Source organism: Takifugu rubripes, chromosome 13 (assembly GCF_901000725.2).
Source record: "Takifugu rubripes chromosome 13, fTakRub1.2, whole genome shotgun sequence".
Lineage (NCBI taxonomy): Eukaryota > Metazoa > Chordata > Actinopteri > Tetraodontiformes > Tetraodontidae > Takifugu > Takifugu rubripes.
The window spans coordinates 1086913-1103164 of NC_042297.1; the positions used below are offsets into that span (position 1 = coordinate 1086913).

Consider the following 16252-nt stretch of genomic DNA (forward strand, 5'->3'; position numbering starts at 1 on the left):
CCGAGCAGCTTCAGGGTGACGCGCCTGAGCCAGTAATGATAGTTACTATAGTTACATAGTAACGACGGCGTTACTCTAGTTCACAACAGTGTTGCGGTTAGAGCCGTACATGCAACATTCTGCTCAGAAAAGGAATAAATAAAAGCGATAACTGGGTCTAATAAACCCGAAAGATAACAGAGTTCTTCCGACAGAAGCATCCGCAAACTAAGCTAATACTAAACCCTAAACTAAACTAATTAAACTAATAGCAACTGTGCAACAACTGACTGTAGGTTATCGCCCTTTTCCTGTAACTATTGTTGGGTGTTCAGGCAACTAGGAAGGCAACTAGGAAGGCAACTAGGAAGCCGTTAGACAACAACAAATGCTGCAGTCGAACAAAGACTAGCGACGTCTAGAGCCGATAAAAGTCTCCTTTCGGAAAGGTTTGGATCGAGTGGAGCGAATAAGACTTACCCGAAGCCGGAACGGTCGCGGTTGGTACCTGGGAGTGTTCGGCCCGGACAGGAGACCCGTTAGCTGGGCTGTTTGTTTTGATCGGACTTGTTTATCAGGAGGACGTCGCTGCGTGCTGCAGCCTCCTCAAGACACGCCCATCGGGGGGCGTGGCGAGAAGCTGTCAAAACGGAGAGGCGACGTTGCCTTATCTGAAGTCTGAAATATAATTAACTGCATATTTATGTTTACTGAATTTAGTCAGACCAAAGAGAACGTTCCTCTCTTTGCCTCTTGTGCGCATGCCCAGACTAACATAACTGGTCTAAGAAGTTAGTTTTCTGGCATTCCCTTATGCTCTATTTATGCTATATAACCACACTCCTGTTGGCTTTTATCATAGTAAACTATCTAATTCTTCATCTGCACCATAACCACTGCTGTGGAAGAGTCAGACGATGCCAGAGGTTTTAATTCATTCATTTAATTTAAAGAACGGCAAATGGATCCTAATGTATATATTTAATGATCAATTCACGCAACAGTCCCGCACACAGCAGAAGTAAACCTTATTAGAACCTTATTTTTCAACTGGTTATGGACAAATCTGACAAAAGGATGAGCCACACAGTTTGCAAGAGATAAAATGTTTATATTAAAATACAGTGATTATAATAAACTGTGTTTGAATATGGCGGCGAGTACAAACATGACTCAGCAGAAAATTCAAGGGCAGCGGTGAAGAAACACAATTTTGTTTTGCAAGTTTGTGAGTTTTAACACACAATCCTAACAACAGTATAGTGAAAGTGACCTTTAAATCTCGTCCGTCAGGTGTGTGAAAGGACTAAATAGAGTAAAGCGGCTATAGAGAAGTAAAACTAGTGATTTTAAACAATTCAAGCTGTAACTAGTGCCAAAGTGTTGTGTTGCCAAAGTGTTGTGCAGTGTTGTGAGGCACATTTTAACGGTCCTGGAAGAGACGAGAAGCAAACGTGTCGGCTTTAGTTGAGCTTTACTCCAAACAGGGACATGCAGAGTCAACAAGCCCACAGTGAGGGACGCTCCCTGACCTCAGCCTCCTCCTCATCATCATCATCATCATCATCACGGCGGTGCTATTAACAGGGAGGCCTGGTCCTGCTCATGACCAGCAAACAGGACATTCCTCCATGACCGGGATTCTAAACTACGCAGAAGGCACTCTGGAATATGGCTACACTCTCCTGAACCCAACAGAACCAAATCAATACGTTTACATGTGACCTGAACATCGGATGGCCCACATGGCGTAGTAACGTGGTAATAACTACTTATCATTTCGGGGTTCAACAAAGCAACTTAGGCCAACGCTATCCTGTTAAAGACTAATAACTGATTTCCACAGGCCGGCCAACATTTGTGCCCATCTAGGGGACCAGATCATGGTCAGTGCAGCTCAGCAGAGGCTCAAACTGTAACTCTCATACTGAACAAGTATCAAAAATGCCACCAGGCTCCAGGGCACGAGCAAGAGAAAATAGTCAGAGCCGTAGAAATATAGAACAATTACCAGTGTTGCACATTGGCAGTGATCTGTGGAAGATGCATAGTGTCAGTGCTCATTCTGTTCTGGACCCAACAGGCACAAGAGTGGAGAACAGAGGACCGAGGTCCAGCTAAAGGACATTTACTGAGTGTAATATTGTGACCTTTAAGAATGAAAAAAAAAAACCCCACAAGGCAAAACGTTGCTGTTTCTCCTGAGTTGATGGATGGTGGAACAATTTTGACACCAAAGTCAAAATTCCCTTGTGGAAATCTAGGTGATCAGCTTACCGAGCTGGAGGTCCAGAACTACACGGCAGAACAGCAAGGCCTCGGGAAAACATCCCAGTTTGGTACGACTGGGCTTTGAGAGTTCACGAGATCTCTTAGAACCTTTAGCGAGTTAATCAACATGTTGCAATAGGAAGCAGCACCAAACACACTTTATAATGCTCAAAATGTTCCTGGACCTTCGGCAGACAACAAGGCAGGTTTAAAGCAGAAACGGGTTAGTAAAGCTTTACGTGGCGAGTCTGTCTCAGTAACATGGAGAGGTAAAAAACAACCACTAACAACTCACACTGTACACGAGATCAAAACCAACCTACACGAAAACATGAGAGTAAATGTGCCACAACGCTGGTGCTGCCATGGGTCTAGAACTGCTCCGACAGGAGATCACAGAGCCTCTGAGACACGGAGTCCCTGCTGGTCCGGAGGGTCAGGCGGTACATCTGAGCAGAGACACACACCGGTTACATGATGATCCCACTCAAAGGTAGGCGTGTGTGTGTGTGTGTGTTACCTGGGCTTGTGTATTGGGCTCCAGTCTGAGCAGGCAGCCCACCTGGACATTCTTGGTGTGAATGACTCCGGCTCCAACAAAGTTAGCTGGATTTGGATCCACTCTGTCCAGCAGGGCCACTCCAAAGCCCAAGATCTTAAAGACCAGGAGAAAGCAAACAGGCTGATGCAGCAGCAGGTCTCACAGCTCTGAAAGCAGCCTGCTCGTGAGAACAAGCGAGAGCATTTTACCTTGGCCTTGGTGACTTCTGTGTCCATGGGGTGTTTGGCTTTGAAGATTTTCTGAACCTCTTGTTGAGGACTAGGAAGGAAACCAGAAAATAGCGGTCGTTTACAGCCCTGCTACCACCTGGAGCTGTTACGTGTCCATTGACCACTCAGGTGGACACACAAATGCTGGAGCTTACAGGGAACAAAGATGGTGACCCCTGATAAAATGGCCAGACAACCTTTAGATTCACATTACAAATAAGAGCTTTGGAATCCCAGCAGCAGGAGAGACAGGCTGAACCAATAAAAGAGCCTTAACATCGTTAAAGGGATGCTGACGTCTACAAAATGGACACAAGTCACTGCTAAAGGGAACCGAGGCAACGAGCTGGGGAGGAAACGAGAAGGAAACTTGCGCTCCGAGTTGTTTCCAGCGCTGGAAGAAGTCTTCAGACGCCATCTCTGTGGGCTGGAAGAACTTATTGAGCATCACGGGGAGTTTGACTGCAATGTTCTGAAGCGCGCCGCCGTATCTGCGCCCACACACACACACACACACACACAGGTCAGCAACGGGACAAGGTGGCAGAGACAAAAGGGCTGAAACATGATTCACCCACCTGAACTGGATGTTGAGGACGGGCGCCTCAGTGAAATCTGAAACACACTCAATGTTGAGGATCTGTTGGACCTGAGCTCCACCCTCGATGACTGGATCCACCGCCTTGGCGTGCACGATCAGCTGTGGACAGAGGTTAAGGACTCCTACCGCTGGGATGTCCTCACACACAGTCACAGCTGAGTCCTGGTAGAAGGATATGGGTCTTGAGCAGGTCGGGACTGTTCACGGCTGAGGAGAAGCTCAGGAACTGGGTCGACGTCTTGTTGCCATAGAATATGTAGATGCGTCCTGAGGAGTGAGAGGAGGCTCAGTCAGTCCTGCCACCACTGACGCTGCACCGTGAGAAGAGGGGACGGCAGCTCACCCAGGTTCTGTCTGTACTCGGACTTCAGGCCGAGCTGCAAGAGCTGGTTCTCAAAGATCACACCGTTGTTCTTACAAACAAACCTGCCGGTGAGAAGCAGCCGTTAGGAACGGAGCAGAGTACAGGTGCACCCAGACAGACCAGCATCTGGAGTAGAGGTGCACCCAGACAGACCAGCATCTGGAGTACAGGTGCACCCAGACAGACCAGCATCTGGAGTACAGGTGCACCCAGACAGACCAGCATCTGGAGTACAGGTGCCCCCAGACAGACCAGCATCTGGAGTACAGGTGCACCGAGACAGACCAGCATCTGGAATACAGGTGCACCCAGACAGACCAGCATCTGGAGTACAGGTGCACCCAGACAGACCAGCATCTGGAGTACAGGTGCACCCAGACAGACCAGCATCTGGAGCAGAGGTGCACCGAGACAGACCAGCATCTGGAGCAGAGGTGCACCCAGACAGACCAGCATCTGGAGCAGAGGTGCACCCAGACAGACCAGCATCTGGAGCAGAGGTGCACCCAGACAGACCAGCATCTGGAGCAGAGGTGCACCCAGACAGACCAGCATCTGGAGTACAGGTGCACCCAGACAGACCAGCATCTGGAGTACAGGTGCACCCAGACAGACCAGCATCTGCAGTACAGGTGCACCCAGACAGACCAGCATCTGCAGTACAGGTGCACCCAGACAGACCAGCATCTGGAGTAGAGGTGCACCCAGACAGACCAGCATCTGGAGTACAGGTGCACCGAGACAGACCAGCATCTGGAGCAGAGGTGCACCGAGACAGACCAGCATCTGGAGTACAGGTGCACCCAGACAGACCAGCATCTGGAGTACAGGTGCACCCAGACAGACCAGCATCTGGAGTACAGGTGCACCCAGACAGACCAGCATCTGGAGTACAGGTGCACCCAGACAGACCAGCATCTGGAGTACAGGTGCACCCAGACAGACCAGCATCTGGAGTACAGGTGCACCCAGACAGACCAGCATCTGGAGTACAGGTGCACCCAGACAGACCAGCATCTGGAGTAGAGGTGCACCCAGACAGACCAGCATCTGGAGCAGAGGTGCACCCAGACAGACCAGCATCTGGAGTAGAGGTGCACCCAGACAGACCAGCATCTGGAGCAGAGGTGCACCCAGACAGACCAGCATCTGGAGCAGAGGTGCACCCAGACAGACCAGCATCTGGAGTAGAGGTGCACCCAGACAGACCAGCATCTGGAGCAGAGGTGCACCCAGACAGACCAGCATCTGGAGCAGAGGTGCACCCAGACAGACCAGCATCTGGAGTACAGGTGCACCCAGACAGACCAGCATCTGGAGTACAGGTGCACCCAGACAGACCAGCATCTGGAGTACAGGTGCACCCAGACAGACCAGCATCTGGAGTACAGGTGCACCCAGACAGACCAGCATCTGGAACGTCATCTCATGATTCCAGGGGATGTTCCGGGAAGGCTTGAGAGACGACACTGCCATCGTTGTGTCGCACCTGCTCAGTGATGCCCCTGCCTGCTCAGTGATGCCCCTGCCTGCTCAGTGATGCCCCTGCCTGCTCAGTGATGCCCCTGCCTGCTCAGTGTTGCCCCTGCCTGCTCAGTGTTGCACCTGCTCAGTGATGCACCTGCTCAGTGATGCACCTGCCTGCTCAGTGATGCACCTGCTCAGTGATGCACCTGCTCAGTGATGCACCTGCTCAGTGTTGCGTCCACAGTACCTGTGGAAGTTTTCTTCCGACACCTCGGCTGTCGGGGGGGCGGAGTTGTCTGAGAACACGTCCACCAACAGATTGGCTCCGGGGGAAGAGCTGGAGTTCAGACTGAGGCCGTCGGTGAAGGGCTGAGCGGGCGCCTGGAGGGAAACAGCAGGCAGACTTACACACAACATCTGGATCCACCAAACCAACCACCCAGCAGCCGCTGCTGTCAACGTCTGCTCGTTAGCCTGACTTCCGTTATGGAGGAGAATATCCATTATGCTGCCAGCCGTTAGCCTACGCTAAGTAGTCGGAGGTGTACCACAGCCCCTGCTGAGGGACTGGTGGGACTAGATGGGATGTTTCTACGGCCTGGTGGTCGACAGAACGCCTGTCGGGAGTAAAGATGAAAACAGGGAATAAAGGAGCAAACGCAGACGCTTGGTTTAGTGGAACTGGTGGAAACGCTAAAAGGGGCCAACAATTAAAAATAAAATCTAACGTTGGGATCAGGACAAATAACGCAGAGCGGCTCTGGGTGATGGGGCCCTTTGCTACCTTTTTGGCCTCTTCAGCATTCTGGCCGTGCTCGGCGCTGCCGTTGACGTTCCGCCGGACGTCATCAATACCAGGAAGGTTTCCTGGACCTTTCTTCTTCTTCAGCTTGGCCAAGATGGAAGACTCTCTCTCTGGGAAGGGAGGCATCTCCTCCAAAACGGTGGCCTGTAGAAGAGCGCTACAGTAAAGCTCCAGCCCGGGTCACACCCAGGTTCTCCCGGGTCAGAGGGCACTAACTAACCAGTATGTCTGTGCTGGCGATGCAGCTGAGCCTCAGGTACTCAACAGCTCTCTGCTGGAGCTCCACATCAGCGTTTCGGAGCTGGCTGTCCGAGCGCAGGACGCCTTGGATTGTGGTCTTCACTTCGGGGAACAAGTTAATAAACTTGATGTAGGCGGACAACAGCAGCGCTCGAGTGGGAACAGAGCACAGGTGGAACTTGGAGTGCAGGAGGTTGAACTGGACCAGAGGGCTGGAAAAACAAGAACATCTCGGTGAGTTCAAGCCAGGACTAACCCAGTTATTCAATTACACCCATCAGCTAAAAGGTCACGACCATCTGCCAAGTAGTGGCTCGGTTTCCCTTTTGCTACCCAAACAGGCCCAACCGCCCCCCCCCCAGCCCTGACGGGGTGCTGTGGGATCTGATGACCACGCCAGCAGATGCTTTCAGTCCTACAAGGTGCATGCTGGGGCCTCCATGGGGTGGGTGGGGGGGGGGGGGGGGGGGGGGTTTGAAGGCCAAATCAAGACTGAACTTGTGTCCCCTGAGAGGCTGCAGCCACGGGGGTTATCGTTAGGGCAGGTGGTACGTGTCACATCCACAGGGACTGAAGGTTCCCCAACAGTGGCCTCCTCTGGCTCGCTTCTTCCCAGGGGACATCCAGCTGTGGTGCACACACGCCTGGGGTGCACCCGTGGCCCAGCTCAGCTCCAGTCCACCACTGTTGGTTCCTCAGACCACTTTTAGATGCTCTGTGGGCAGCGTGTAAGAGGCTAACGAGAGGAGCCTCGATGGGAGAAGCTGGCTGAACAGAACTGACCAGAAATGGTCCAGTAGGAACAAGCTGTCCCAGCAGAGGCGGCGGGATTTCCACAACGCATCAATTACCCTCCAGTCGTCTGGGAAATGAGGGCCAATTCTCACCAGTGCAGACTGGGAGCACACCACAAGAGCTGTGGTTTGGCCTCTGCTCTGGGCCAGGACTCTAACTAATAGGTTAACAGGTTCTAGGTTCTCCGCCCCCTAACGCCAGCGTTCTGAACGGACTTTCTGAAGGTGAAATGCTGCGTGTACCTCGAGCGCGAGTCCCCGGCGATGAGGTTGCCAAACTCCCCCAAGATGTAACCTCCCACCTTCACCAAATTCTCATGGCAGGCCGGAGCCTGCAGCGCCTACAGGGGTTCACAAAACAGGACAGCGTGAGGTCAGAACGCACGGAAAACATCTGGCTCCCGACGCTCCGCAGCTCATGCGCTCACCTCAAAGACGGTCTTGGCAGCGTAGCCTTGGACATCATCTCGGTTTATGACGATCTGGATGACACGATACCACACCTCCTCACTGACATAGTCACCAGCAATGCGTATTAGGTTGAGAATGGTATCTACGTACCAGGTGTAGTCTACAGCATATTTTTCTGCTAGGATAGCAACCTTGAGCACCTGGACAGAAGCAGCTGGCTAAGAAGGGGCGGCGGACAGTGACAGACAGTAAATTGCGTACAGGAGCGAGGGGACACGCACTATTTCCTCTCTGATTGAGTAGTCGGCGGTCTCCAGGTAGCTCAGCATTTCTGCCACGATCTGCTTGGCGTTGCTGCGGTCGCACATGGCGTAGAGCAGGTCAACAGCCCGCTGGCGGACGCTCACGTCTCGCTCCGTCTGGGTAAACCAAAGAGGACACGCACAAAACGTCTTTCGCCGCTCAAACCCGGGCGATTCGTCGCCGATTGCTCTGCGGAGGGGCGGCGGAAGGCCTCACCTTTAGGGCGTTGATCACCGTTTCGATATGAGTCTTCACGGTTTCGTGGGAAAACTCCGAGCTGGCCAGCGTGCACATGCTCTCCAGCGCCAGGTAGCGCAGGTTGGTTTCCCTGTGCAGCAGGAACTGGCCCAGCTGGTTGCAGGCTCGTACCAACAGGGTGGGCTCGCTAAGAGACAGGGAGGAACCAGCGCGTGACGGGTCAGAAGCGTCTTCTCACGTGCACGCGCGTGCAGGCGACGCAGGACCGACCTGTCGTGGTGGATGATGAGGGAAATGGCTTCAAACAGGACAGCGTTCTTTGCGTTGGAGTGCTGAACCTTCTTGGACTTGGGCGGCTCCTGGGCTTTATTGAGGATCGTCTCCAGACACTCGGTCAGGCGGCTCCTCAGCGCCGCATCCTCTGCAAGCACACACCTCATCATCAGCGTTACAGGACACACCGCTGAGGCAAAACCTGCACTTTTAAGACACCATTATAAATATATAGCTACACGTGGCAGCTGGAAGAGCGGTTCTTTATTTAAAGGGAGGGGGGATAAGTGGGGTTTTGTATTTCTGTGAAGATGCGACATGGGACAGATACCAGGAGGAGGGTAGCACTGTAAAAGGCGCAGCAGCTTCACAGACAACCACGGAGCAGCAACAAAGTAATAGGTGTAGTCCTGCAGGTCAATGGAGGCCGATGTCACAATCTGGATGGGTGAGAGAGGGCGTTCCGTCAGCAAAACTTTGATTTCCCTGGAGAATAAAGAGATCTACGACACCCACCCTACTGAGTCTGGCCACGGCCAAGGACACGGATGTTCTGAACTCTTCGGGACTCTTCTGGGCCAGTGAGGTGATGAGGCTGGCAGCCGCCGTCACCACTCCCTGGAGGACAAGCATTCACGTTGTGATGGTGAGGGAGAGAGTGAGAACACCTCAGGAGCTCAGCCTAAGGCGTCGGGGGGGGGGGGTAACACGTACCAGGTGCTGATCATTTAGAAGGTGGACCACGCGTGCCGCCCACTCCCCCATGGGCACCAGGTCGGGAGAGGTCCTGTACAGCCTCAGCAGGCACAGGGCAGCGCTTTGCTTCACACTGTCCATGGTCTCCCTGACAACCAAGCCAAACACATGACATCACACAACAGCTGGGTCGTTACCTTCATTTAAGAGTGCTCTGAACCGTCAACAGCGGTCCGATAAACAGCGGCGCCCTTCCCTCACCCTGCCACCAGGACGCCGGGCACCTCCGCAGCAAAGGTCTCGGCCATCTCCCTGCTGCCCACGTTGGCGATGCAGTGCAGCGCCAGGTTCATGAAGGTCGGGTTGCGGCTGGAGAGGTCGTTCTTGATGCCGTTGTTGATCAGGCGGATCAGGTCGCTGTTGGAGTTCACCAGCACCGAGATGAACAGGTAGCCCTGAAGGGGACACACGGTTAGCGTCCAACACACACGTTTGTGCGGCAGACGGGCAAACTTACAATCTGTTTCTCCGTGTACTTGTTGGAGCTGAGGAGGTTGACGGCCTCCATGTGTCCAAAGTCGATATCGTGTCCCAGGAGAAAGATGAAGAGGAGCTTGCACACATACTTCTTCTTACTGTAGCCATCCAGAGCCTTGTCACCTGTCCATGCAAAAGAAAAGGGGGGCAGGTTGGCGTGGGGCTATACCAGGCATGGGCAAACTAAGGCCCGGGGGCCACATGTGGCCCGTTAAACATTTTAATCCGGCCCGCCAAACTTGAAAAATTAAATGAATAAACCTTGTTAATGTTAAATTTTCACTGCAATTCTGGTGTTTTCCCACTAGAAAAAAGACAGTCAGGAGGAGAGTGATGGTGATATCCTGAAGGATAACAGAACTTTCAGTGCTTTAAAATAGAAATGGTTATTCATTTTTTTAAAAAAGGCACATTTTATTCATTTGATTTTAAGTGTTTTAAAACTCATTCCAAAGTCAGATATTTTGTTGTAATGCTTCTCTTCATTTTCATTTGAAATTAAAGCACATGTTTTCTCCATATCCCAAGATGTGTATTTTTTCTCCAATGAGGTGAGGTTACCAAAGCACTCCATCCATCCATCTGCTCCTGGTCCGGCCCCTTTGTCAAATGTTAGAACCCATTGTGGCCCACGAATCAAAATGTTTGCCCACCCCTGGGCTATACTCTGCTCAGGGACCGCAGCACTGTCTCCTCCTGAGGACACAAATGTCCCTCCGTCCCTCCGTTAGCCTGCACTCACATTTTCCCAAGTCTAAACAAGACCCGAGCGTCTCGTATACGAGTGCGTGGCTCGTTTGTTTAGAACTGATGTTGTCCCGGAGTCAGTGGGACAAATAACCTGGAGACTGATGAGGAGGAACCTGGCCGCTCTGTCCCTCTGTCCACTAACTAACTCACAGGACACAGAGCCTCTATCTCAGGCAGCAGGGTCATGATGACCATCCAAGTTCTTGTGGGTTCTAAGAGATGCTCTCCACCAGAACAGAGACATTTGTCCTCTCCAAGGCGTCAACCAGGCAGAACTTCCATCTCATCTGGCGTCTGCATCCAGCCAGAGATCCTCCTGAGCTACTGCTGCCCCCAGGAAGCACGGAAGCGTGAACAGAAGCTCTCAAACACGTCTAAGAAAGGGGTCAATCTTGGGGAAGAGAACACCAATAGTTGCTGGGCTGAAACCAGCACAGCCTTGACGGGTTTAGCTAACCCGAAGCGGTCACAAGATCGTAAGCAGATCACCTCAACAGCTCTAAAATACGGAGGCCGTGGCAACGGGGAGGAGGCGCGCGCACGTACGTGGGCTTCAGGCTCCATTTGGTGAAAAGAATGTGACCATGGAAGACTGGCAACAACATTCAAGCTCAACATGAACAAATCTGTTGAGGAATGTCCGAGGAGCTCAGTGACCCTTTGGTGGAGCCCTCGGGTCAATGGTGCTGGTGCTCTTACCTCCTCCAGAACCTTCCTGCCACCATCCTGTTCTTCACTATTATATAAAGTTAGCATAGTTAGCCTGGCTGGTGCTAGCTCAGGCAAACCATGGGTGTTCTGGCAGCTTCCTTTCCTACCAGAACACCTTCAGAGCGTCGCCAAGGTACCAAACCAACAATTGCTCACATGGGGTGAACTAGCGAGAGGAGCACTGAGTTATGGTTTCTCACGTTTCAACAACGCTGACGTCAGCATTTATTTTGAAGCACAAAGAAAGATGCCAGGACCAGGTGCTCCCACGACGCGTCCCCGTCCTCCATGCGCTCCCATCACCTACCTTTGAATTTGGAGCGGATGTTGGCCAGTTCCTTGTTTATTCTCTTCACTTCCGCCTCTTTACTTTTACCTGGAAAGAGAAGAAGACATTGCTGCTCGTGTCACACCTTCCTCGATAGCTGACAAAACCTTCCCATGACTGCTCGTCTTCCGATGGACAGAAACCCCGCCTGACACGTGGGTGCGTGTGTGTGAAAGGTTGTCGTGTTCGTCTGCTTCAGTGAGCATTTTTGGGCGACTATTAGTGGCCGACTCCTGACCAGGACAGCGTTTTCTCAGAACCGACGGGGAAGTGGGAGTCGAGCCGACAACATTGGCCGAGTCAGCACAAACCCTCCATCCTGTTGCGTCCTGCTGTGAGAAGTCCTCACATATTACTTGAATCCTTTTGCCACAGGAGCTTGTTTTTAGACCTATTTGTGTGATGGTGGGAAGTCGTGAAGGGGGAAAGAGAAAGTTGAGTGGACAGGAAGCGTTGAGCAACGGATTGGGCAACAGTTAATGTAATCCTGCCTGTTCATTTAACGAGATTTCTGTCCAGTTGCTCGATTAATCGACACTTTCATTAATGCTGGAGAGCATTTGTGCAGGTTCCTCGGGTCACCTGAGGGTTTGGGCCACCCTCTTTGGTGGCAGCTGAAATGAGTCGGACTTCATATAATTGTGCACGAAAACGCCTTAAACACTCACGTCTTTGGCTCATACATAAAATGGCTCATACACAAGAGGCAAATCGCGCACTATCTGGCGTCTGCGCTTTGGTCAACGCCCTTAGATCTGACGTTAGCATCAGGAAGCTAGCGGCTAACGAGCCCCGAGAAGTAAACAACTATGACGCGTCAACGTCAAACTTGTTACGACAATAGTCACCAGACGACTAAGTAGCTAGAGAGGCCGAGAGAGTTGCCCCCACGGCGACCGGAGCTGTCTGGGCACCAAAGTGCAGCCGCAAACTAGCCGGTCGGTAGCTGCAGGGGCGGCGAGAGAGAGCGGCTCTTACAGTTCCTGATGTCGGAGATGAACACGGCCAGGCCCCGCATTCCGTCGCCCTTCGACACGGCAGGCATGGTGCTCGGTGCTCGGTGCTCGGTGCTCGGTGCTCGGCGCCCGGAGCAGTCTGAGGAGAACGGGGTCAAAGTGGGACAACTACCCAGCGAAGAGCCGAACAAGACGGAGCCCAGCACCCGCTGCGTGCGTGCGTGAGCGTGCGCGTGCGCGTGGGAGTGTGTCCGCACGAGACCGGAACCAGACGGCAGGCTGGAGCCGCGTTCACCACCGCTGAGTTCCCACTAGAACCTGGGCGGCGTCCCGTTCATATGGGCCGCGGACGCCTTTTTCTTCCTCTTCTCTTCCTTCTTCCTCTTCTGGTGGAAGAAACGAGTCAAACCTGAACTTTGTGGCGTCCACTCACCTGTATGGTCACAGGTAAAAGCGCCGCGAGACCATTGGGTCAGGTGTGAAGCACAAATATCACTGTAACCAAACACTGTTCCATTCAAATCCATGTGTGCTATTAGTCTGATTAATCTGCTATTTGCAGTTAACTGATTTATGCATAATGAGCAAAGCCAAACGTCTAAAATTACAGGCTTTTTTTATTTATTTATTTTTTACAGGTGATCACGATATAACAGCAACTACATATATAACGTGCGGAAGGGCCACATCACGCAAACAGGATAAAAAAAAAGTGCTTGGACAAAAAAAGAGGAAGCCGTAACTGTCACATTAGCTAAACAAATGACAGCTATTTAAACTAGTTTCAGCCGCACCATCCGGTTTCCATCATGGTCTGACTTTAAAATGAGTGCTGATATTTAGAGACAACAGGAACCATGGAGGGGGACAAAACACACAGGAACACAGTCACATTCAGTCTGAAACTCTAGGGTTAGGGTTAGGGTTAGGGTTAGGACTAGGGTTAACCCTAACCCTAACCCTAACCCTACCAACATGCTGTGGTAGCTCTTCAGAGTAACTCCACACTAAAACGAGGCCATGTGGATAACAATGTTAATGATTTGCTTCATATGTGAAGATATCCATCCAAATCGACTGTAACGATCAATAAATGATACCAGTGGTGCACCAGCAGGGTAATTACAGGATGAGACTGTAAAAATAGGTGAACAGGAAAAGCACCGCTCTGGAAAACTGATGCTTTAAACTTTATTCACATTAATAAAAAAAACTATTTCCAAGTATTAAGTGAACAAACTGTCTCTTTAAATGTTCAACATTGCATTTCTGAACAGTTCCAGACCTGAACTTTGCATAGATAATTATACCATCATTAAATTACTGATAACAGTACTAGTGGTGGTGGCGCTCGAGTCTGCTCCTTAAAGATGTGACACGGTTGAGTGACGTTTGTGTTTTCGTCATTAAAGACGCACTTTCTGCATGTCGGTGGTGATGACGACCTCCATGAACACTTCACAGGAGGTGAAGGGAGCTGCTGTGCTTGTGAAGCCCTCTGAGCCAAGTTTGTGGTCCACTTTTAGATGCCTGCGAGGACCCGAAACGGTCCCCTGCTGGGCAGCCGCAGTTACTACACAGACAACATCTCAAACGCACAAAGAGCGCTTCGGGTTTTTATTTGCTGTCTTGGCTCGTCTTCATCCTCTTTATCCGGGGCCGCATTGAGGAGGCAGCAGACCAAGCAGAGATGTTCAGACTTCCCTTAACCCGGACACGTCTTACAGCTCTTCTGGGAGGATTCGAAGGTGCTCCTAGGCCAGCTGAGAGAAAACAGCTCTCCAGGATCTGGGTCTTCCTTGGGGCCTCCTTCCAGTGGGACATGCCTGGAACACCAAACTAAGGAGGGGACATCTGGAACAGGCGCCTGGACCAGCAGCAGCTCTATGCCCAGCTCCTGACCTCTCACCACATCTCTAAGGGAGCCAAAACCACCCTGCAGAGGAAACTCATTTTGACCGCTTGTATCTGCGATCTTGTCCTTTCGATCACTTCCCAACATTTATGACCACAGGTGAGAATGGAAGTATAGACCAGACCTGGCTCACCCGCGGCTCCCGAGCCTCTTTCATTCCAATCAACGTTTTTATTTGTGTTTTTTTTAATGTCCCAGGAGGAGCAAGATTAATTGAATAAACAATTTGTGTCAAGGATCGAAGCCGGTCACTCGAAAAATCCAGCAGAAAAGCAGTCAAACAGGCTTTTGCTTCAGATACTGTCGATGTTTGTCTGTATTTTCTATCCTGAAACACGTGAAATCGAAACATCGATCTGTTCTTGTCCCGGGCTGAAGCTGGACCCAGATGCAACACAGAAACCACAGAGGAGAACTTTGCCAGTGAGCAGATTTTATTAATCAACAGTTTCAGAAAAGTATCCTACAGGTCAATAATCTTCAGAAAAGAACTTGCTCCAGGATGAAGAGAACTCAGGCAAACAGGAAGAGACAGGAAGCAGGCAAAGACTTGGTCAGATGAAGCAGGTTACCAGGGCAGGAGCAGGACTGGCAGGACAAGAGGAGGCAGGGTCAAAACCAGGAAAACAAGGCGAAGAATAACACCGACAAAACTTCCCCCATAGAACCGCCAGCCTCTGTAGGACACGGAAAAGTCGACATGCTGGCTCCATCTAATTAAGGTCTCCCTGGGACCTGCTCGAGGTGCCATCGAAGTCTGCAAAAAGAGCTCAATCCAAGCTGTGACGAACAGGGGCCGAGGATCTTTCTTCTGGTCCACAACCCTCCCAATCCATCAAATATTGCCATCCTCTTCCCCGATTACATCTAACCTCACCGCCACAGGGTTTATCACCCTCTCTATTGGGAACGGACTTAAGCACAAACTTCTGTGACTCAACTCGATGGGGAATGTCCGGCATGGATAGCCATACTCGTTGGCCCGCCTAGCAAGGAGGTGCTGTGGTTCAATGACTGTTAGCAGAGGTTGCCTAACGTAGGAGGGTGGTACGGGCTTGGGACCATGTTTGCCTGCACCTACGGATGAAGGGTTGTGCGGAAGGACAGGCTGCCTCCTTCCCAAGGGCCGTGGAAATTAGTGGTTGGTAAGCAGAGGAGCACTGGAAAGGGAACAATCCTGTTGCAGAGCACATGAGGAAACTGGGGCGTACTCCGCACGGCAAGTGCTCCGACCATAAGGAAGGATTCCTCAAAACAAGGCAATGAAGAGCCGTCTCCATCTCCTGGTTTATGCGACAGACCCGTTGACATGACAACCCCCATGACGGAATGGCTGCAGTGATAGAGTCCAGGTTACAAGGGAACTCCAAAATCAAGGAAAGACGAGGGAAAGGGCGAAGCAGGAACTGTAATGTCTCGAGGTGTGAACCGGACATGAGCATGCAGAGTGATGAGACTCACTACCCAACAGGTGTCCATCGAGGGCATTAGCAGAGACTGGGTAAGGGAAGGGAACGAGGGATTCCAAACAATTGGCAATTCCAAGCCATCGAGCTACTTCCTCTTCCATAATCCTCCCATCGGCCTTGGAGTCAATAATGGTGGCGAGAGTGTGAAAACCACCTGGCCAATGGATGTTTGACAGGAGGAACAGGACAGGAAATGGAGCTCACCGCTATCTCCAGACTTAGCGATGAGCTCTGTCTTTTCACGGACACCTGGAGACAAAATAGCCCACTCACCCCCAGCACATAGATAAACCTCGCTGCTGGTAATGGCGGCGGCTCGCCACCCAGAGAACCCACATGGAAGTAGCCTTGGCGGGGGTCCTAAAATACATAGTGTAGAAGGAGAACATTCCGAAACCCCTGATCTCCTTTGG

At 51.5% G+C, this 16252-nt stretch overlaps 1 protein-coding gene across 1 annotated transcript; it reads right to left on the reverse strand.

Moving 5' to 3' along the window:
* Positions 1-1069: 1069 nt before the first annotated feature.
* LOC101061388 (adaptor related protein complex 2 subunit alpha 2) lies at positions 1070-12795 on the reverse strand. The gene is made up of 22 exons (XM_011620013.2): positions 12478-12795; positions 11479-11547; positions 9691-9833; positions 9435-9628; positions 9192-9321; positions 8994-9095; positions 8809-8917; positions 8475-8625; positions 8223-8391; positions 7985-8122; positions 7721-7903; positions 7536-7633; positions 6479-6710; positions 6238-6402; positions 5701-5834; positions 3966-4048; positions 3800-3889; positions 3600-3723; positions 3396-3512; positions 3001-3070; positions 2771-2905; positions 1070-2699 (listed from the first exon to the last, which is right to left on the reverse strand). Exons 1-22 carry the CDS (start codon positions 12542-12544, stop codon positions 2622-2624), a joined length of 2781 nt encoding a protein of 926 aa, XP_011618315.2. The 5' UTR covers positions 12545-12795; the 3' UTR covers positions 1070-2621.
* Between the last annotated feature and the right edge of the window lie 3457 nt (positions 12796-16252).